The sequence below is a fragment of the Pinus tabuliformis genome, chromosome 5_2 (assembly GCF_031772625.1).
Source record: "Pinus tabuliformis cultivar Carrire ecotype Pingquan chromosome 5_2, CPIR1, whole genome shotgun sequence".
NCBI classification, from domain to species: Eukaryota; Viridiplantae; Streptophyta; class Pinopsida; order Pinales; family Pinaceae; genus Pinus; species Pinus tabuliformis.
The window spans coordinates 369623422-369645726 of record NC_142306.1 but is presented as its reverse complement, the minus strand read 5'-3'; the positions used below and the strand labels follow the sequence as shown (position 1 = coordinate 369645726).

The 22305-nt window shown below is 41.2% G+C and overlaps 1 protein-coding gene across 1 annotated transcript in view; it reads right to left on the bottom strand.

Moving 5' to 3' along the window:
* Nucleotides 1–22305, bottom strand: part of LOC149158990 (uncharacterized) — a 166977-nt gene that overhangs the window by 6669 nt on the left and 138003 nt on the right. The window contains exon 9 of the mRNA XM_089434146.1: nt 20458–20583. Coding sequence (XP_089290272.1) covers nt 20458–20583 — 126 coding nt within the window. The remainder of the gene's footprint in view (nt 1–20457; nt 20584–22305) is intronic.

Genomic DNA, 22305 nt, shown 5'->3' with positions numbered 1-22305 from the left:
CATAGTCCTTCTGTGTGTTACCCTGTTTACCTTTACCTTTGCCTTTGCCTTTGCCCCCACCACTGCTTGTGGAAGCCTGCTTCTTCCCTTTGCCTTTCTTGCCTCCTGCCACCAGTGCTACATCCTCATCCTGCTCAACTGGCTTGGCTGCCTCAAGCTGACCTTTCCTGATCTCTGTCTGAATGCAATCATCCCAAAACCTCTCCCATGTGGGAAGGGTCTCACGTGCACAAACCCCATCAGCAAAGTTCAACCATGAACGAGGGAGGCCATTCACTGCAATCCGCACCAACTCAGTGGGTGGAATGGCCTCTCCAATCGCTGCCAACTCATCTCTCACATTAGTAATCTTTGTGAGATATCCAACTGCACTATCATTAGCCATCTTAATGTTCTTCAGCTTCTCCTTCAGGACCATCTTCCGGTTCTCATTGGTACTCTGGTAGAGATTGGACAATGCTGTCCACATCTCATGGGGATTGCTCTTTCCTCTCACATGAGGAATGCAATGGTCTTTGATTCCGTCTAGAATCAGCCTCTTACCCTTGTTGTTATTTTTATTATAAGCTGTCAACTGAGTAGCATCAGTAGGCATAACAACATGCTTCTGTGTGGTATGCACCATGATATCCTAGACTTCTGCCTCCTCAAAGATACTCTGCATTCTCTCCCTCTCATCATGACAATCTTCTTTAACAAAGCATTAACATCCTCATGGTTCATCTTCATATGAGTCTACCTTTATCAGAGTGCCCAAGGATCCAATTTGATTACCAAGTTACTATTATCTTCATTCATCATGCTCTTTATGGCATAAGATCAACATTTCTTTTATGTACCTGCAACATTCACTAACAAGTACCACCAAAAGTATACAAGAACAAGAGTATGATTACAAACTAGGGATTTCATGGAATCTTTAGAGAGAGAAATCCTAGGGTTTTCAGATCCAAACCCTAAGTTTATTGATGTTACCTTTCAAAACATCAACCCTAGGATTTGAATTTCAAATCCAATTCTATCTTTACTAGGGTTTTCCATTTTACCTACAAACCCTAGAGTTCAAAGCTAGGGTTTTTATGAGGGAATAAAATAGAATAGGGTTAGGGTTTTTCTACCAACTAGGGTTTACAATAACTTAGATGCCAACAACCTTCAACAATATGAAGGCTACAAACCCTAGATCCAAAAAAATGAGATCACAAAACCCTAATCTAATTTGGGTTAGACCTTATATGGATAAAAACAATTATACGTACCTCAAGGATTACATACCTTAGTCCTCCAAGATCACAAGAAGTCTGCTGCAATGGTTTCTTCAAGATGCCATGATCTTCTTAGTACTTTTAAGAATGAATACTTTCAAAGATACTGAGGTCAAAGACTATCTTGCAACTTTTATTGATGTCAAGATCTTCTTAAGAGGAATGCTTAGTATAAATTTCTTCCAACCAGGCATACTTTCTTCACCAATTTGAATTTGAATACAAATATGGATGCAACCTGCTTCTCATTTTTACTCAAGAATTTATGAAGATTGTAATAAGGGTAACTTATGAACTATATGATAATCCTTTATTGTAGAATGAGGCTTTTCCTATGGTCTTCAGTTGCCTTACTTGCTGGATTGTAAGTTTTGAAATGTCACTTGTGCAATTTTTGGATGGGTAACCTTTTTGTAATTTTGATTTCTAAGCTACTTGTAGATTTCAGACTTTATGTATAAGACTGTATATATTATCTTAGTCTTCTTCATATAAAAATTTATGCCTTGATTCGATTTCTTATAGTGCCTTTATTTATTTTGGTCTTGGTTAGGCTTGTAGTTTAGCCTTTTGGATCCCCAACAAGATGCTTCTCAGCTCCTTCAACTGATCTTTAAAGGTTCAAAAGATAATACTTCTCTACTCCTTATGATCTACCTTGAATCCTTATGAGAGAAATTGACCTTCAAGCTGCCTTTTCCCTTCTACTTCACCTTAGCTCTAATACCATGTTAGAAAATCATAAAGGCATAAATATTTTCTTATCTTGATAATTACTTGTGATTTCTTAGTATTCTTATTATCTTCTTTTATCTTCTTATCATCAAGCAACCATCAAAACATAAATGCATGAAGATCAAAACAACAAGGAGATAGAATGTAGGCTCTCAGCCAGGGTAAAACCCCTCTTCTAGGGGAAAACCCAAAAATTTTCTTCTCTTCTTCAAGAACCAAATCAAATGAGACAACCAAGACCCTTGACCCAACAATAAGACCTCCTCCAACCCACCAAGTCAGCCTCCCAAGAAAACAAGTCAATCCTTCAAAATCAAGTCAAGTCAAACACCTCAAATCAAGTCAACTAGGGTCTCGTCCCTCTCTTCCACTTCTGCAATTTTTGGCCTGCTATCTCAGTCCTACACCTTTGGCCCTGCAGTGCTTCAGTCCTCTAGCACATCTGACAGAAAATGACAAAGTTTTAGACCTTTTCTTCTTCGCTTGTCTTCTAGTCTTCTTCGCTAGGATTCCTCTTCTTCTTGCAACGAGATAGGCTCCTTTTCATGTATTTCACACTTCCTTTTCTCTTCTAGAATTGCAGATCGAAATATTCTTTGTGAAAATTCTATCACTGCAGCAATTGATTTACTTTTCCTACTTATTTCATCATAAGTTATTCATGAAATTACTTCAACAAACATTAAAATAAATACTGCTGCAGATATCACACCGTAATACAGAAACAAACATATGCACACATTGACACAGTTATTTTGGACTAATGTCCCCGGAAAAACCCAATGTGGGAAAACCGGTGCAGCAAGGGAGGATTTTATTATTCAGCAATTTTCTTGTACAACAGGGTGCCAAACTGGCTTACCCATAGATAGACAAACTTCCAGCACTTTTCTAAACCTAGCGTAGGCCCTACTGACCTCTGCTACAGCCTGAAACCCTCTGCGTCAGCCTACTAAGGCTCTGCGCAGCCTCTTTGGGCTTCTGCGTCACTCCTGCAGCCTCTGCGTGGATGACGCAGGCCCTTCTGGCTTTGTGCAGTCTCTGCTACCTCTGTGTGGCTTCCTCTGGCTCTGCGTCTGCCTCTTCTGTGTTGATATCCCGTCTCTCTATTCCATACTTGCTGCCTCCTGACTGCTCTCCAGATCACTGGTTCAATTTCTCAGCAAACCCCGCTCCAGAAATTGAACTAATTGGTCTCCCTCAGTGTGTTCTCCAAGTGCCCCTCAAGCCTTCTCTTATACTTTTCCTATTGACATCTCAACAGCCGAGATTAAGTCCCTAATCAACGGCTAAGATTAGATCTGGCTTGATCCATGTCTTTTGGACCATTCTAACACAGATTCATATTAATACAAATTAATATTTTATTTTCCTTAAGTTTAGACTTAGGGACTGTTGACCACTACTGGTCAACTTCCCATGCAGTACACCCTCTTTTCTTGGCAGAAAGGGGTAGCACCTGAACGACGTGTCCGTGCCAGCCTACAGTCATCAACAGCTTGAGGATTTCAATTGTAAACCTAGTCTGCATATATGAATTGTAAATAATCTAAGCAGACAAGAGTCAATGTATGTAATTTGCCTAGGTGGACCTAACTTTCTGTTGATAATCTACGTCCCGGAAGGCTTTTTGTCTCACTGATCCACGGATCGGCAGAGTTTTCCTTCAAACCTGACCCCAAAGCCGGGATGGATTTCGTCATCAGAACTTTGGGAGAGTCTTATATGTTAGTCTGCTAGATTATAGTTGTGTCGCAGAACTGGGTGTTCTATGAGGGTCTGTGTTAAGTGGGTTCATCCCTTTGAGATGTAAATTGTAAAAAATCATGATGTAATGTGTCCTGAGGGTTGAGAAATGTTTTAAATCCCCTCGTGAGTCCTAAGTCCTAGGTCCTAGGTGATGTTTCCAATGGCTTAGTTCGATGATCCATTTAAAAAATGAAATAAAATAATAAACATTTAAAATTTTTAATAAAAAATAATAAAAGATTAAAAATTAAAAAAAAAAAAAAAAAAAATAAATAAATAAATAAATAAATAATAATAAAAATTCAAAAATTCAAAAAATAATAATAAAAAATAATTTAAAAATTTAAAAAATAATAATAAAAAATTAATTGAATAAATCGACGGATGAGATCAAGAGATGTCTTGATCCTCATCAACGGTCGAGATCATTTTTACATGGATCAATCGAACTAGCCGTTGGAGCATTTCCTTTAAATAGGGTGCTAGGAGTCATTTTCAATTCATTCGATCTGTGAGTCAGTACTGAAAAAGCTCTCGTGTAATCTGATTTTCTGGTTAATAAAAGAAGACTTTGGGGTCCAAATTGTGCTGGTGTTACTCTCTGGAATTGCTGTGAGATCTTAAAATTTTCTGCATTATTTCAGTTTTCAGCCATTAATCATAGCTTGTTTTTTGAGTAGTGTGAGCACAGGTATCTTGTTCACCTGCTAGGGTTTGAAGGCTGCTAGGGTTTCTGAAATAATGGCAGGTATCTCCATTATTTTCTGAGATCTAGCAGTTTTCCTTCTCTCTGTGCTGATGGTTGCTTGAGATGTGCAGGAAAACCTGTTGATAGAGAATATTGGTGGGCGTTTGGGGAAGTTCTAGGCTGAACCAGCCGACTCCCACAGGCTTTTCTGTGCAGAGCCTAGCTGATTTTGGCCCTGGGTTTATCATTTAAAATTTCTTTTCTGGTTTACATGAGAGATTTCTGAAGCATTATCTGATACACTGAAATATTTCTGTGCCCATTGTTTAAATCAGGCTTTTAAGGGGCCATATCTGTAATTCTTTTGCTGGATCTAGGGTTTTCATTTTATTTTTATTCTTATTTTTATTTGTGACTTTAGGTTTTACTTTAAAATTTTGTGCATCTGCCAGGTCTTGTTTTTCTTCTTGCAGGATGCAGATCTGAGGTAAGACCTGGAAGAAAACTCAAGATTTGAAGGTTCCCTGTTTTGCATTTCAGGTGTTTAAAATTTTTCAGATCTGGGAATATATTGCCGAGGGTTCCATATGCAAAAGTCAAATCAGTTGCTGCCTCAGCAAAATTTTTAACTTCAAACAAAACTCTGCCATTCAAGCGCTCTATACAGGCCATTCTCTGCATCACGTGATCCTGTCAGAGGCTGCGACTTTCTTTTTTGCTGCGTCCAAATGCATGGTTATAGCAGCATAAATACGCCACCCTCCCACCTGCGTTTCCATCACGCATCAAACTACCAAATAGCAGTAATCAAAGCAGCGTTCACTTTCGGAAAACGTCTGATCACCTGCCATATTCACCACCGTGTCATCACCTGTGTGCTATAAGCTCTATTGTTCAGCATTTCTTGGGCCGCCGACAAAGTTCTCTGCATAACCAAAGACAGAGAGCAAATACGACGCAGAGATCAGAGTGTTTTTTGGGACGGTTGACGAGTATTTGCAGACACTGGAGCTCTAAAAACGATTTTCGATCAGAGGCATCAAACATTATTCGTGCCGGCAGCATCAGGGCGTGCGTTTTCATCCTGCGGGTGTGGTTCTAACTGGTATTACCTCCATCGAAAAACTTTGCAAAACGATTTCTGTCACGTGGTCGATTGTGCATCCATCACTATACACGCCATCAACGCATCCTGCCCATCGATTTACGCTCAGCGAATTACATTCCACGATTTTTTTTGTATCCTCAGTAGCGGGCCAATCTCCCATTGAATCTTTCACGCAGACGGAGCAGGCATAAGCTGTCCACCGTGGTTTCACTCGACATTTGCTGCGCCATACTCGAAATCTGCAGGTGATCTCTTCCCCGGTTACGCATAAGGTAAATCGATTATCAAGGTTTGTGGTTAACGGATAGGGTTCTTAAGATTTTTCGTGGGTTTCGTTGTTTTATAGCAGGCGTAACCTTGAAAGGGTCATGCGTATTTCCCTTTTGTCACCATAGTCTATAGTTTAGATTTTGTTAGGGTATAGCCTTTTATTTTAATTTTATTTCTTTGTTAAATTTTAAAAGGAAAAGGGTTAGCGTAGGTCTAGGCTTGGGTTAGAAATTAAATTTTAGATTTTAAATTTTAGATTAACATTAGATTTTAATTCATTTAGTTTAGTTTAGATTTACTTTGTTAAGTTTTAATATTTTAGCTTTAGTTTTGTTTTTTTTATCTTAAAGAGTTTAGATTCAAGTTTATTTTTTTTAGATTTAAATAATAAAAATAAAAAATAAAAAAGGATTTTTGGGCTGATTTTTTTTTATAGCTTAGTTTTAGCATAGATTTTAAGTTAGATTTTTTTTAAAAAGTTTCATTTTTATAATATAAAAAATAAAAAAGGGATTTTTGGGTTTAGTTTAATTTTTTTATTTTTTTTAATAGATTTTAGATTTAGGTTTTAGGAAAGTTAATTTTTTTTTAATTTAGGAATTAACTTTTTTTTGTTTAAAAAAAAAAAAAAAAAATTTGAATCTTTTGTGGAAAATCAATTTTGCCAATTTCAGTGGTTTCTCATGTTATATCTTTCATGCTGAATTTTCAAGTCGAGATGCGAAGTTAACATATGATTACTGTTCATGGTTCATGTTTCTATATCATTTAACCAGTGATCGTTTTTATAATCATCCCTTAAGGCACTGGTCTGCTCAATTAATCAAATCACTTTAGTGCTTCTCTTGCTCGTGTCTCGTGTCTCCCAACCAACTGGTCGACAGTTGGTCTCATCATCTCATAGGGACTACCCCCCTTAGCCGCGGGAGACAGGCTTAAACGGAGGGATCGGGGATCGGAGTGACAGCCCCCGGTCTGAGCGTTGTCGTGCCAATCCGCGCGACAACAGGGACTCCATTAAAAATATTAATTATTTTAATATCTCCTGATCTGTTTAGAATCTACCCAAACCCTTTTTGGGTATTGGAGATCTTATGTGCCCCAAGCTCTCCACCAAATTTCATGCCTAGAGCACATCCGATGCTACCCCAAATCAACACTACCTCTTAGCGAGGACTATGCTCTAGCAATACTCCTCACTAAGTATTACTCTAATCATCCGGCATCAATACCTGTGCTGATGCTAGGCCTTCCTGCCCAACATCCTCTGCAAAGTTGCCTCCTGTATTGCTGCCCATGACTCTGCTACTGCCACTGCTGCATCTGTACGACAACTCCCTCTACATTCGTGCTGCTGCTGGTCCTTTCTCTCGACACTGCATCCGCACTGCAACTCCCTCTGCATTTGTGCTATTGTTGGTCCTTCCTCCCAACACTGCATCTGCACTGCAACTCCCTCTTCATTTGTGCTGCTAACACACTACTTCTGAAAGGGGTTCTTTACCATCCCCATCTTTTCCCTGAAGTAGTCAAATTTTGACTTTCCAAGGGCCTTGGTGAGGATATCTGCCAACTGTTCCCCCGTAGGAGTGTAACTCAACTGTACAGCTCCTCGTTGGACACAATCTCTGACAAAGTGACACCGGATATCAATATGCTTCGACCTATCATGGAATACTGGATTCTCAGAGAGTTTGATGCAACTCTGATTATCACACATGATCCTAGTTGCCTCCATATTTCTTCTGAATAGGTTTACCAACAGTTTTCTAAGCCATATGGCCTCACACGAAGCTGTGCTTGCTGCCATATATTCTGCTTCAGACGAGCTCAGAGCCACAAACTTCTGTTTCCTACTGCACCAGGAGGTTATTCCTAATCCAATGTGGAAACAGTACCTAGAGGTACTTTTCCAATCCACTGAACTTCCTGCCCAATCTACATCAATAAATCCACTCAACCTGATATCCTTCCCCTTGTTTTACAAAAGCCCATAATCAACTGTTCCTTGTAAATACCTGAGAACGTGCTCGGCTGCTGCCCAGTGAGCCTTCTTTGGTTCCACCATGAACTGACTAAGGTGTTGACAACGTAGCAAATATTTGGCCTAGTATTGACTAGATACATCAGGGACCCTATGAGTTGTTGGTATAGGGTGGGATCGACGTCCATATCTTCTGATGCATCAATCTTCTTCTAGTTGGTGATCATTGGCGTAGCCATAGGTCTACAGTCTCCCATCCCGAACCTTTTTAGGATTTCTGTAGCATACCTTCCTTGCCCAAGGAAGATTTCTCCTTTCCGTTGCCAAACTTCCAACCCTAGGAAATAGTTCATCCGTCCTAGATCCTTCATATCAAACTCTGTGGCCAGATTCTTCTTACAGTCCCCAATGAGTCTGGATGATCCTGTCAGAAAGAGATCATCCACATATAATACTAAGATAAGTGGCTCGCTCTCTACAACCAGATAGTAGAGATTCAAATCCGCGTCACTCTTGACAAACCCCATCTTCTGCAAGTAGCCATCTATTCGACCATACCACGCTCTTGGTGCCTGCTTCAGCCCATACAAGGCTTTCTTCAGTTTGCATACATGAGACTTCTTCTCATGAGTTTCAAAGCCCTCTGGTTGTTCAATGTATACTTCTTCTATTACCCCGTTCAGAAATGTCGTCTTGACATCCATCTGATGGATCTCCCATCCCATCTGGGCTGCAAGAGATATCACGGTCCTAATAGATGTATACCTGGCTACCGGGGCAAAGGTTTCCTCATAGTCAATCCCTTCCTTTTGAGCATACCCCTTAGCCACAAACCTGGCCTTGTATTTTTCAACACTGCCGTCCGCAACATATTTGATCTTGTAGATCCATCTTGAACCTACCACAGATTTGTCTTGAGGCCTTGACACCACCTCTCAGACATCGTTTACCATTATGAAGTTATACTCCACCATCGCATCTAGCTAGACCTGATGCTGAGCTGCCTCCTTGAAGCTGGCAGGCTCTCCATCCTGAGCTACTAACGCCTGATACCTATCTGGCTGTTTTCGCTCCCTTTTACTGTTCCTTGGCTCTCTGATGAAGTTCTCTGCATCACGCAGAATCTGACGAAGTTCCCTGCTGGTTCTTCCTCTGCCAACAGGTGCTTCTGTTCGCTCCTCTTCCTCATCCTGAGAATCTTCCTGATCTGAGGAAGGATTCTTCACTTTCGTTGGTTGAAGAGGCATGACCAACGGATCCTCTTTCGACTGCTCCTTGGAAGGCATTTCGCGAGATCTTCTGAAAGCTCTGTCCTCCATGAACTTTACATCTCGTCGTACTACTACCTTCCTGCTCCCTGGAAGATAGATCCTGTATGCCTTAGCGTTCTCGCTATATCCTGCCAGATACCCCTTTTCTGCAGTCTGATCCAGCTTCTTCCTCTTTTCTTCAGGTATGCGACAATATGCCAAACTCCCAAATATCTTGAAATGACTGACTTCAGGTGTCTTCCCAGTGAAGACTTTCTCTGGAGTAATCTTGCCCAATGCCCGATGAGGAGTCCTGTTCTGAACGTAGACAGCTGTGTTGCATGCTTCTGCCCACAGGAATTTTGGCATATCCTGATCATACAGCATGGCCCTAGCTGCTTCTACAATAGTCCTGTTTTTCCTTTCTGCCACCCCATTCTACTCCGGATTGTAGGGAGTTGTCCACTCTCTTCTGATGCCCTCCTTAGCGCAATAATCAGTGAAGTCCTTATCGACATATTCTCCACCATTATCTTAGCGTGATAATTAGTGAAGTCCTTATCGACATATTCTCCACCATTATCTGAGCGCAAGACTTTTATTTTCTTACCTGTCAGATTCTCCACTACAGCCTTGAACTCCTTGAATCGATAGAAGACCTCATCCTTGGTTTTCAAAAAATAGATCCAAGTTTTCCTCGAGTGGTCATCAATGAAGGTAAGGAAATCCTTGGCACCACTGAGAGCTTTGACAGGCATAGGTCCGCAGATATCTGAGTGTATCAATCCTAGAACACTCTTGGCCCTGTGGTTGCTCCTAGGTAATGCTGCCTTAGCATATTTCCTAGAGCGCATCCCCTGCATACATCATCTCGTTCCGTACTCAGATCTGAAACTCCTGTTACAGTGCTCATAAGAATTCTCAGAGCTCCATGGTGCAAGTGACCCATCCTCCTGTGCCATAGTTGATTCAAGTGTTTGTCCCCATGACTGCCTATTAGTGCCATTGGAGATTCTAGTTGTAAGTTGTACAACCAATTACTTTTGATCCTGATCTGCACTTTCTTTTTCTAGATTGGGTGTTTGACGTATACGTTTTCCTTGATGAAGTAGACGTCATAGCCCTTGCCTTGTAGTTGTGACACAGAAAGTAAGTTCATTCCAAATCCTGGCACATGCAACACATTTGTGGCACGGAACCGCTCTTCCTATTCTGTCTGAAAAACTATGGTACCCTTTCCTACTGGAGTACACTTTGCCTTGTTCCCCATGGTGATCTAAAAGTTCATCTTCTCTTCTCGATATTCTGAGAAACACTCCCTGATTCCCGTCATATGCCACGAGGCTCCACTGTCTATATACCATACTTCTAATGATGCAACACTAGTCATGCACGCCACTTCTTCTTCCAACCTGGAAGCCAACATAGAGAAATCAAAATCTCTCTCTCTTGTGCAATCTTCTGAAAATCTGCGTGAGTCCCCTGAGGTGGATGCCTCTGCATCGTGGTCTTGACCCATAACTGATTTTCCCTTTCTGTCTCTGATTACTTGCTCTGATACCATGTGAAAATTCTATCACTGCAGTGACTGATTTACTTTTCCTACTTATTTCATCATAAGTTATTCATGAAATTACTTCAACAAACATTAAAATAAATACTGCTGCAGATATCACACTGTAATACAGAAACAAACATATGCACACATTGACACAGTGATTTTGGATTAATGTACCCGGAAAAACCCAATGTGGGAAAACTGGTGCAGCAAGGGAGGATTTTATTATTCAACAATTTTCTTGTACAACAGGGTGCCACACTGGCTTACCCACAAATAGACAAACTTCCAGCACTTTTCTAAACCCCTGCTGCCTCTGCGTGGCTTCCTCTGGCTCTTCGTCTACCTCTTCTGTGTTGATCTCTCGTCTCTCTGTTCTGTACTTGCTACCTCCTGACTGCTTTCCAGACCACTGGTTCAATTTCTCAGCAAACCCTGCTCCAGAAATTGAACTGACTGGTCTCCTTCAGTCTCATCTCCAAGTGCCCCTCAAGCCTCCTCTTATACTTTTTCTGTTTACATCAACGGCTTAGATTAAATCTCTAATCAATGGCTAAGATTAGATCTGGCTTGATCCATGTCTTTTGGACCATTTTAACACAGATTCATATTAATACACATTAATATTTTATTTTCCCTAAGTTTAGACTTTGGGACTTCCTTAAAAATATTAATTATTTTAATATCTCCTGATCTGTTTAGAATATGCCCAAACCCTTTCTGGGTATTGGAGATCTTATGTGCCCCAACCTCTCCACCAAATTTCGTGGCTAGAGCACATCCGATGCTAACCCAAATCAACATTCTTGTTGAGTAAACAAATGAGGTCGAGTTCCTTTTTATTTATAGTGGTTGGATCACCCCTTTTGAGGTCGACTTGAAGGAAGGGTAGGCCGACTTGATGGAGGAGGTTTACATGACCATTTTACATAAAATATATTTTCTTTCTTTGACAAAATAAGCCCAATAAGCGCCTAGAACATAACAACAATGACAATGAATCATGACTGAATCCTAAGTTGTTAAAATTGGCAACTAGGGCCAAACTCGATGTGGGTCATCTTATTTATGGCAGCTGATATTTTTCTTAGATCCCTCTCATTGAGAGGTGTAGGATTGATCTAAAGATCATCCAATTCCGATAAGTATTCATGGAGTTATGAATTTATTTGCATTATAAGACAATTCGTCAAGATCAGCCAGTGACCAAATAAACCCCACATGTGCTCAACGTTTTAGTATAAATAGAGGTGGCCTTCAAGTCATTTCAACACACTTGGGATCTAATCCTCTCTCTACTTCTCTTTGGGTTTTAGTAGGAGGAGAGATCCTAAGGAATAATGTTGCCCTGATCCAGAGGGCAGAAAGTTGGAATTGCCGGAAAAGCCGGAACTGTCGGAAAAGACGGAAAAGCCAGAAAAGCCAGAAAAGCCGAAACTACCGGAAAAATTGGAACTGCCAGAAAAGTCGGAAATGCTAGAAAAGCTAGAACTGCCAGAAAATCCGGAAAAGCCAGAATTGCTGGAAAAGCCGGAAAAGCCAGAAAAGCCGGAAAAGCCAGAAAAGCCGGAAAAGCTAGAAATGTCGGAAAAGCCGGAATTGCCAGAAAAGCCGGAAAAGCCGGAACTGTCGGAAAGGCTGGAATTGCCAGGACTGCTGGAACCGCAGGGAACAACCGGAACTGCCGGGAACAGCGGAAATTGCTGGGAACAGTCGGAACTGCCAGAATTGCCGGGAACAGCCGGAACTGCCAGAACTGCCAAGACTTGTAGAAATAGTTGGAGCAACTGTCTCCGAAGGAGAGCAGCATGCAAGGGACAACTAACTAACATTGGGATAGTCGTATGGTGCTTAGCAGTAAATACACCAAGCATGCAATATTACAGCTAGCATGCAAGGGACAACTAGCATGCAACAACAAGCATGCTAAGGACAACAAGCATGCTAGGGACAACAAGCAAGCAAGGGACAACAAGCATGCAAGGTGTAGCCAACACATAGGTGAGGATGGCAACATGGTGCAGCAATGGCACATAATGCAGTACAATGATGGATACAGTCATGATTAATGAAGCGTGATGAGATGCAGCATAGTGATGATGGGTGCATCATGGTGCAGCGCGGTGAGGTGCAGCATGATGACGAAATGCAGCACAACGATAAGTGAAGGAGTCACCTTGGAGAATTAGTTGAAGCAACATGTCTTCAACTGATCTCATGTATCATCTTCTTAGAAATGATCTATGCTCTTATCTAGATAAGTCAAAGTGTTGACTTCTGTTGTAAACGTACTATCTCTCTCTCTCTCTCTACTGAACTATTGAAGAACATATAAGAAGAATTGATCAAGGGTTTCCCCACATTGGGGTTTGTCCCTGGCTAGCGCCACATCTTGTGTCCTCTTGTCTTGGCTTGTCTTATGCGATTTATGTTTATGTTCTATCTGAAGTTTACTTTAATGCTGATGTGATTGCTAATTTGGAAAAGAAATGGAGCTAATTGTGAAATTGAAATAAATTGCTCTAAGCATAGAAGATACCTAAAATTAACATGGTATCAAAGCTGAGGTGAAGACAATGCCCAAGCAAGAGTGAAAGAGCAATCACCAAAGACAGTTGGGAAAGGACAAAAGGATCAGTGGATTCCTCATCCCTCTTCAAATTCACCAAGGATGAAGTCGAAGCAGAGAATATTATCAGAATGGTGCAGCGGAATATGGCCTACCTAAAGATCACTTCATTGGAAGACTGGATCTCAGGGTGGAAGGAAAGGCAGATAACTAGTTCGGCCATTATGTGAAGGAGTGTCCGAATGGCAGGGACACATTACTTGATGATGATAACAATCATTCCAGGGACATCTTCAATGATCGAAGGAATGACAGGTAATGCAGGTCATCAAGGAAATGGCCGACTCTTCATAGAAAGCAAGGAACCTCAGGTATGAAGAATCAAATGTTGTTTCTGATAAGATAAAGAAGCGTTATCTTGTATTGGCCCCCTCCTTCAGATTCTTTGGGAAACTGGCTTATAGATTGTAGTGCTTCAAGGTACTTCATCGGATAGATGGGTGCACTCTCTAATTTGGTAGAGATGGAAACAATCGTGGGATTATACTTGGAGCCAATGCCACCTATCCTGGAAAGGGTGTAGGGAATGTTAACTCTCAATTGAATAAGGGTAACTCGATTCATTTACAGAATCTCTTTTATGTACTTGATCGCAAGAAGAACTTGGTGTCTATCTCGAAAATGGAAGTCAAAGGTTTCAGGGTGGTATTCATCGATGGAAAGGTACGTGTTAAAAAATATAATTTTCAAAGATGCTTTTTCTCATGGGTTCAGGGTTGGCAATTTGTATCAAGTTGCAGGATGGTCCATTGGGGATCATGTCAATTGACATATCGCATTTATAACACCGGAGGTCTACCTATGGGGCCCTACCTGATGTGAGTCAAATGGTGATAGGGATGTTTGAATTCAAGTAGAGCATGAAAGTACATGTCTAAGATGTACCGAAGAAAAATCTTATAAGGGGACCATTCCTCTCATGCAGCAGGTCCACAGGTTTGGAACAACCCGAGGAGTTTGAGATTCATGATTAGGAATCTCATGTATATAGGTGGAAGAAAGCCCTCTATGGCTTGAAGCAAAACAATTCGGGCATAGTATGAGAGGATTGATAGCTGTCTGATGAAGTTGAGATTCACTAGGAGTGAAACCGATCCAAACCATTACCCGAAGGTTGTGGATGATAGACCCCATACTAGCACCTTATGAGGACGACCTATTTCTGACAGGTGCAGGCCCTCTCATTTGCAGAAGAGGGAGTTGGATTCTGAATGTGGAATGATAAACTGCAATCCTGTGACTACCTCGAGGATCTTAACTTTCAGAAGTTATATGGTAGTGATGTTGGACCAGATTTGGGAAATGCCTCTAAGTTTCATAAACTTATTTGCGTTGATGTTCTTGGTGAACTTCCGTCCGGACATATGTTTTGTAGTTAGCATGGTGAGATCATATTTGGTTGAGCCTCACTGGATTGGTGCCAAGAATCTTCTGAGATATCTTCGGGGCACAATCTCTCATGGATTGAGATACACTGCTGGAAATATGAAACTGCATGATTATTCGAATGTTGACTGGGTAGGCAGTGTGGAGGATCACTAGAGCACTTCTCAGTGCTGGTTCTCTTTGGATTCTGCTTCGATATCATGGATGAGCAGGAAGCAGAAGTCAGTTGCTATAAGCACCGTCGAGACCGAATACATAGCTACGAGTATGATTTCATGTGAAGCTGCATGGTTGCAGAAGCTCTTAGAAGAGTTGTTTGTACACATGATGAATACCACTATGATTCTCTGTGACAACCAAACGGGGGATTCAATTATTGAGGAATCCCGTATTAGATGATTGCTCCAGCAGATAGACATCAGATACTGCCTTATCTGCGATATGGTAAGTCAATGAGCGAGGAGGCTCCATTGCATTGAGACTGATGTACAGGTCGCAGACATTTTGTCAAAGCCCCGGGGAAAGGTCAAATCTGTGACTTTCCCGAACGACTTGGAGTCGTTGAGAGACCTTCTTATAAGGGTCCTACATGTTGCATGCATTGAGCTCTGGGAGCTCTGGGGGGCTTGGGGTACTTACTGGAGCAACATACGACCACAGGGCGACTCACCCTCCCCTGGTGGTGTGCTATGAACAAGATGATTAGTTCTTCTATGGGCTGGGATGATTAGTTCTCTCGTGGCAACTGTGGAATAGGATGATTAGTTCTCCTGTGGGTCGGGATGATTAGTTCTCCTGTGGCAACTGTGGAACAGGATGATTAGTTCTCCTGTGGGCTAGGATGATTTGTTCTCCGTGGCGACTATGGAACAGGATGATTAGTTCTCCTGTGGGCTAGGATGATTTGTTCTCCGTGGCGACTATGGAATAGGATGATTAGTTCTCCTGTGGGCCAGGATGATTAGTTCTCCGTGGCATCCACTGACAGGATGATTCGTTCTCCTGTGGATAGGATGATTAGTTCTCCTGTCGAGGCATCCTACCCATGCAGTCTGGGACTCATGGGAAGTACCTCTCATCTGATCAATGAGAAGGGAAATGAAGATTGGGACCATAGTAGTACTATCGATGGACGCATCGCTGTATCTACCATACTCCCTATGCTAGGATGAGGCAAAAGGGAGCAGCGTATTTTTTCCTTGCAGAGCAGATCTTCAGCTGGGACGCAGATATTTTGCAGCAGTTGCTGGCAGAATAGCATCAGTGAGAGATAAGGAGACACACTGAGGGAATTTCTTCCTCAGAGAATTCCTAGCCAGGGAATTCAAATTCTCATTTGCTGAGCAGCAGCAAGGGGCAGCAGATCTACTAACTCTAGCAGGGAGTGTGTAGGCTAGCCCAGTAGCAATGCAGAGGAGAGAGGAGGTCATTCGACTTTTTCAATTGGTAGAGATGGCAGCCAGTGGGTTGAGAGATCAGGATCGGTTGGATGGTGCATCCAACTATGTGATCTGGAAGGCGAGGATGTCATGCCTTTTGGATGAACATTTTCTCAAGATCTACGTCGACAGTGTGGTAGCTGAGCCTGTGGATCTAGATCCGCTCAAAAGGTACAAGGGAGAAATGGTGAAGGCCAAGCGGATGATCCTCGACGGAGTGAAGGATCATGTAGTATGTCACATCTTAGGCAAAGGGACTTCCAAGGAGATGTGGGATGCCTTGTCCACGCAATATCAGGGATCTTTCGAGCAACGAAAGATGTACTTGCAACAGAAGATGAGATCCACACAGATGCAGAAGCGAGAATGCATTGATTCGTTCCTTACAAAGCTTCAGGAGACTCGAGACTAGTTGGCAGCTGTGGGGTCAACACCTCAGCCTACTGAGATGGTGAGGCTGGCCCTAAATTCAATTTCAGAAGAGTGGCAAGTGTTTGTCCAGAGCATCTTCGACAAAGAGAGATTGCTAGATTGGGAAAGGATGCAGGCTGCTCTTCAGCAGGAAGAGATGTGGAGAGACTTAGTCAAGTGAAAACTTGACAGTAGCAGCAGTAGCAGTGGGACGAAGCCTAAGGAGGAGGATGAGAATGCAACCCTCGCATTTAAGGGACAACAGGAGCAGCGAAAGAAAAAGAAAGATGTTTCTAAGATCAAGTGTTCCCGGTGTGGCGAACTTGGTCATTATGCTACACACTGTCCTCTCAAGAAGAAGGACAAGGATGAGAAGCATGATTCAAAGGCAACTTCCACACAAATCGAGGAGGAGAAGTTTGCCATGATCGCCCAGAGGTGGGGTGATATAGAACTGTAGTTCGAAAGAATTGCAGATGAAAAGGATCCTCGAGGAGTCCATCTCTTGGATCAATACCTTGCTATGGGAGCCCAGAATAGTAGTAGTAGGATGGACTGGGTTAGTTGATGCAGATGAGAGTAAGAGTGACAGTTGCAGTGGCTAGGAGTGCCAGAGACTGAGCAACACAAAGTTAGAGTTGGAAGCAGTGCAGTTGGCACAGAGCAGAGTCAGCAGCAGTGCAGAGGCTTCAAAGGGTCAGCGCAGAGACTAGCAACAGTCAGAACTCCAGCAACAGATGCATCATATTGAACAACAGTTCAGTAATTTTGGATGATTTTATGTTGCTAATGCAGAAGTAACAATAATTGGAGAAGCAGGGCCAGTAGCAGCACGAATGAAAAATTTGAGAGGGATTTGCAGTACAAATGCAGTGTTGGCAATGGCAGTGTTAGTAGCAGTATAGATGCAACATTTGCATAGTAATTGATGGGGAAAGATGTCAGGCATCAGCAACATAGAGGGAGATGTTACAGAGTTCGAGTGATGCTTCAGCAGGTTGCGTACTAGAGCACATTCCTCGCTAAGAGGAAGTGTTGATTTTTGGTACATCGGATGTGCTCTAAGCCTCAAAATTTGTAGGGAGGCTTGGACACATGCATTACACAATACCTAGAAATCGTTTTGGGAAATTCCTCCCGAGACAACTTTATTAAAATGATTAATTATTTTTCATGGCTGCCTAAGTCTAAACTTAGGAAATTAAAATAATGAAAGGGTATTAATATAATTGTAGGTGGAACTTCTAGAAGAAGACGAGGATCAAGCCAAAATGATCTGAGTCATTGATTAGGATCTAATCTAAGCCGTTGATTCTCAACAGAAGGATTATAAGAAGAGGCTTGATGAGCATTTGGAAGACACATCTAGTGGAGATCAGAAGATCGAACCTCTGAAGCATAGTAGTTGTCAAGAGAGAAATTTGAAGTGATCTTTTGCAGTGACAGGGATAGTATCTGATGGGGAGTTTTTGCAGGTCGAAGAGTACAAGGCAGAGAGGGTAGAACGACTTCCAGAGAGGTTAACGCTGGGCCATGTAGAGCTGATGCAATGGCAGCGCAGAGCCTGAAGGGAGATCGGATTCTTGTTGAGGAAATCGAGTTTAAGAAGCTGAGAGTCGGAGTGTGAGACTGGGAGGTTGAGAGGTGAAGTTTCCAGCCAACAGAAGGTCAGAAGGAAGAGCAGTGTAGTCCCCAGCATAGGTGACACAGACACTGTGAGGGGTTGACGTAGTTCTGCACAGAGGCTGATGTAGAAGGGACGCAAAGGCTCACTTCCAGTAGATCAGAGCCAGATCTTCTAGTGACAAGGTGAGATCATCTCACTATTTCGTTTGTCCAATTTCTCTCTATATCGGATAGCTAGTTAGGAATCCAACGAATTGTACTCAGAATTACTATTGCATAATAATAAAACCCTCAGTTGCTGCACCAGTTTTCCCGCATTGGGTTTTTCCGGGGACTTTTGTCCAAAAACAATGGTGTAATGTGTTGTGTATTTCTTTCTTGCTCAGTTTCTTGTTTCCGCTTATAATTTAATTGGTGAAGACTGTAGTGTATTAGTTTCGGTGTTTACTGTAGGAAACAGTAAATAATTTGTTCAGTAATTAACAAATAGAAGGAGCTTAATCAGTTGTTGTAGTGGTGATTCGGGGTTTCTCGAATTTTCACATAAGATTCTCAACCCTTGCATTGTTGGCAATCAATGGTAATGTTAAATTCTTAAAGTAAAAGTGACATTTCCTTTATCTTTCATTTTCATCCTTTTACTTAAATTTTTAACATTACCATGAAATGACTTCGGATGTTTGAGAGTGGATTCAACCTCACTGATTTCATATGAAGAAACTAGATTTTTAGATATCACTCAAAATTTAGCAGACATAATGGTTTTTAGGATTTCAAGATTTAGGGGATTGCAATGTTTCCAATTGATTCTGTCATGCGTGAGGGTATGAGATTAACATTTGATCAAGAGCATGAAGCCCTTTAAGTACCTTGATGTTGGTGTCATTGATTGTTGAACTTCATTGATGTTGGTGGTATTGCTTGTTGAACTCCTCTACCATGGCCTTAACTAAAATGTACCCTTCACTCAAAGGAAAATAATTGGTTAGGCATGCTAAGCTTTTTCTACCATATTATAAGGTTGAGGAGATGAACCCTTCACTCAAACCAAAATCATTGGTTAGGCATGTTAAACTTTTTCAATTTCTACCATATTATAAGGTTGAGCAATCCAAGTCTGAAGACTTTGAGCTAGATGATGTTTATGTAGCTCTTGTTGATGATCCCATTTCTAGTAGTGCTAAATCAATGATGAGTTTCATGAGTGATCATGTTGATCAATGATTTGTAGTTTTGATGTCTAGTTTTGCTGCTACTACTACTACTATTGAGGTTGTAGAGGAGTCTGAGGAGTCCTTAGACTCTGAGCCAGATGATGTTTATGTAGCTCATGTTGATGATCCCATGTCTACTAGATGATTGATGTTATATGGTTTAATCCATGTTTTTATGCTTTTTATAACTAATTCATCATTCTACATGCTTTTGTTGACATATATGCATCAAAATATATAAAAATATATATTATATAAAATTCGCTCCCAATTCACTCCCGACTCAGAAGATTTAAAAAATTGTCGCTCCCCCCTCTGGCTTCCGCTTCTGCTCCCCACTTCCACTGCTGCTTCCAAGCAACCTTGGTCAAGAGTGCCCTAGTTTGGGCTCTCTAACAGAAGTGAATTGCCTTTCCTCATTGCTTGAGCTTTGTACCTAGGTTGTGTCATCCCTTAGAAGCCTATTGTGTCACCTTATACCTTTAAGCCTCGAATCTCTTTTAGGTGACCTATATGCTGGAACTCCTCCCATTGGTGAAAATCCATAAAGAGTGGAGGTAGTAGCTGTGGTGACAGTGGGCTACTACCTTATTGTTGTCACTTGGTATAATGAATGCCTTCTAGGGTACCTCTCTACAAGGCTAGCTAGATTTTGTGGCAACAAGGTGCATGGATCTTAGAACTAAATAACACATCTAATTCTGATTTTCAATTGATAACTTGGCTTCTATGTATCACAGCCCACATAGGTTATAAACATTTGTATTTTGTATTCACAATGTATAGTGAGACTGGACACAGGTCAAATCTGTTTTATTTTTATTTTTATTTTTATTTTTTATTTTGGTTGAGAAATCCATATAACAACATGATTCAAGATTTTTCCTCACAAGGGTCAATGCATTTCACTAAATAAGAAAGAAAAATAAAAGTGATTGATAAAAAATGTCATTGCTCCGTATTTTAAAAATCATTCAGGACTTCATAATAAAATCAGAATGATAAAGCACATCAGAACAGTCTTTAATCCATACATAGTTCAAGCAAAGCATAAACAGATTGGCTGTCAAATTCTAGGCCTAGAAGCTTCACCAAAGAACAGCATTGTTTCATTTTCAAATCCTCCAATTAAACTTGAAACACACCTGGTTTTGTCTTAGTCTTTCAGTATCATAAAGTGGTGACCAATCTTTTTTCTCAGCCAACATATGAGCAGCCTCTTTGAAAGGACGGAGAACAGAAATCTCGTCGAACATCCAAGGGAAGACCATCTGCTTGGCAATATTCATTCAAATATCCGTGCATCAGTCCCGGAGGAACACAAAGGTTAATGTTAAACTTTAAAATTCTTGCCTTGGAATACAGAATTCCTGTCTGAGACCAAGATTAAGTTTCCTATTAAGTCCAAGCATTGTGCTACTCTACCTTTTCTTCAAATTTGAGCAAAAACATGATACCAATCAGTACACTTCAAACTGTAAGACCAGAAGCACACATAGTACCTCCTATATGTAATTCAACTAACTAAAACATCAAACAAACTCATAACCAAATTATCCTTCAAAGTCATTTTGTTCATTTCAATCCCAACCTGGAGTACAGCCAACTTGAGGAAGTAGATGGTTATAAGGAAGCATGTGTCATTCACTGAGAGTTGTGCAGTGAGATAGAGCGCAAGAAGTATTTCATAGGAGTTGCATACTCAAGCAGAACAGAAACCAGTACAATAGCAAACACAACACAAGCAGAACATCAAGACACCAAATCTCCTACTCTATAGCTATAAAATTGCCATTATACATTACAATGTATGAGTAGTTGGCTGTGAGACTGTGTTCCAAAACAAAGATGGAATGTAAGGCTAGCCCCTGAGAAGGCTTAGAGACTCTGTTCCAAAACAAAGATGGAATGTAAGGCTAGCCCCTGAGAAGGCTAAGAGACTGTGTTCCAACACAAAGATGGAATGTAAGGCTAGCCCCTGAGAAGGCTAAGAGAAATAAATGCAATCAGCTGAAAAACTGTAGAGAGCCTTGTATGACAGTTGAGCCAAGAGTGCTAAGAGTACCAAGAAGAATTACAGTAGATTTGGAGCTCTATTCATACATCAATATACAAGAATCAGTTACACGGTGCCACCAAGAACTGACAGTTATAGTTGAGCTCATTGGTGCTACATGTCTGACTGTTTGTGGTGGTCTAGCACAGGTCTGCACAAAGTCCATATTTGTTGGAATGATAATGAGAGTCACTGGTTGTTGGCTCTTTGCCCAGCATGAAATATACCCTAAGGTTTCGTTGCATGACCCTGTCATTGTCAGTTTTTTACCTTCCATTGCTCAACCAGTATTATCCAGCAGTAATGGTGCTCCAGCTAGGGCCTGGGCTGTTCTTGATTCCTATGCACAGCAGCAGAAAGAGGACAGTTTGTAGGAGGACACAGCACTAGTGGATTAAAGAAGGCAGACAGTTGTTATGCAGAAGAGGGTACATGCATGTCTCTAGCATGGTGCATTACAATATTTTCAGAATTAGAGCTGCTGTTCCAATTTTAGCACCTTAGTTAATTCCAGTTTATGTCCAGGTCAGATTTAGCAGTTCTAGTTTTAGATGAAGTTAGTCTATTTTCAGAGTATTTCTTTTGTTATTCTTCAGTTCATCTATCAGTCACCAGTGCAGCTTTCAGTTCAGTTTGTTTTTAGTATGCATGGATGATCTAACTTTAGACAGATCACATGAGAGAGAGGAGTCTTCCAGGTTTAGATGGGGCACTTCTACTGAGGCAAGCTGTAATGTCCCAAATGAGAATTTGAACAATAGATACCAGAAATAAACTTGAACAGCAAAATAAACATAAATAGACACACAGTCAGCAAATAATACACAAACAGATGCCGATCAAATCACTGAGCCATTTTATTAATCAACTGAAAAGAGTACATCAACATGGAGGAATAGTGGAACCTGAGCTTGCTAAGCAAGCAGAGCAAAACCGA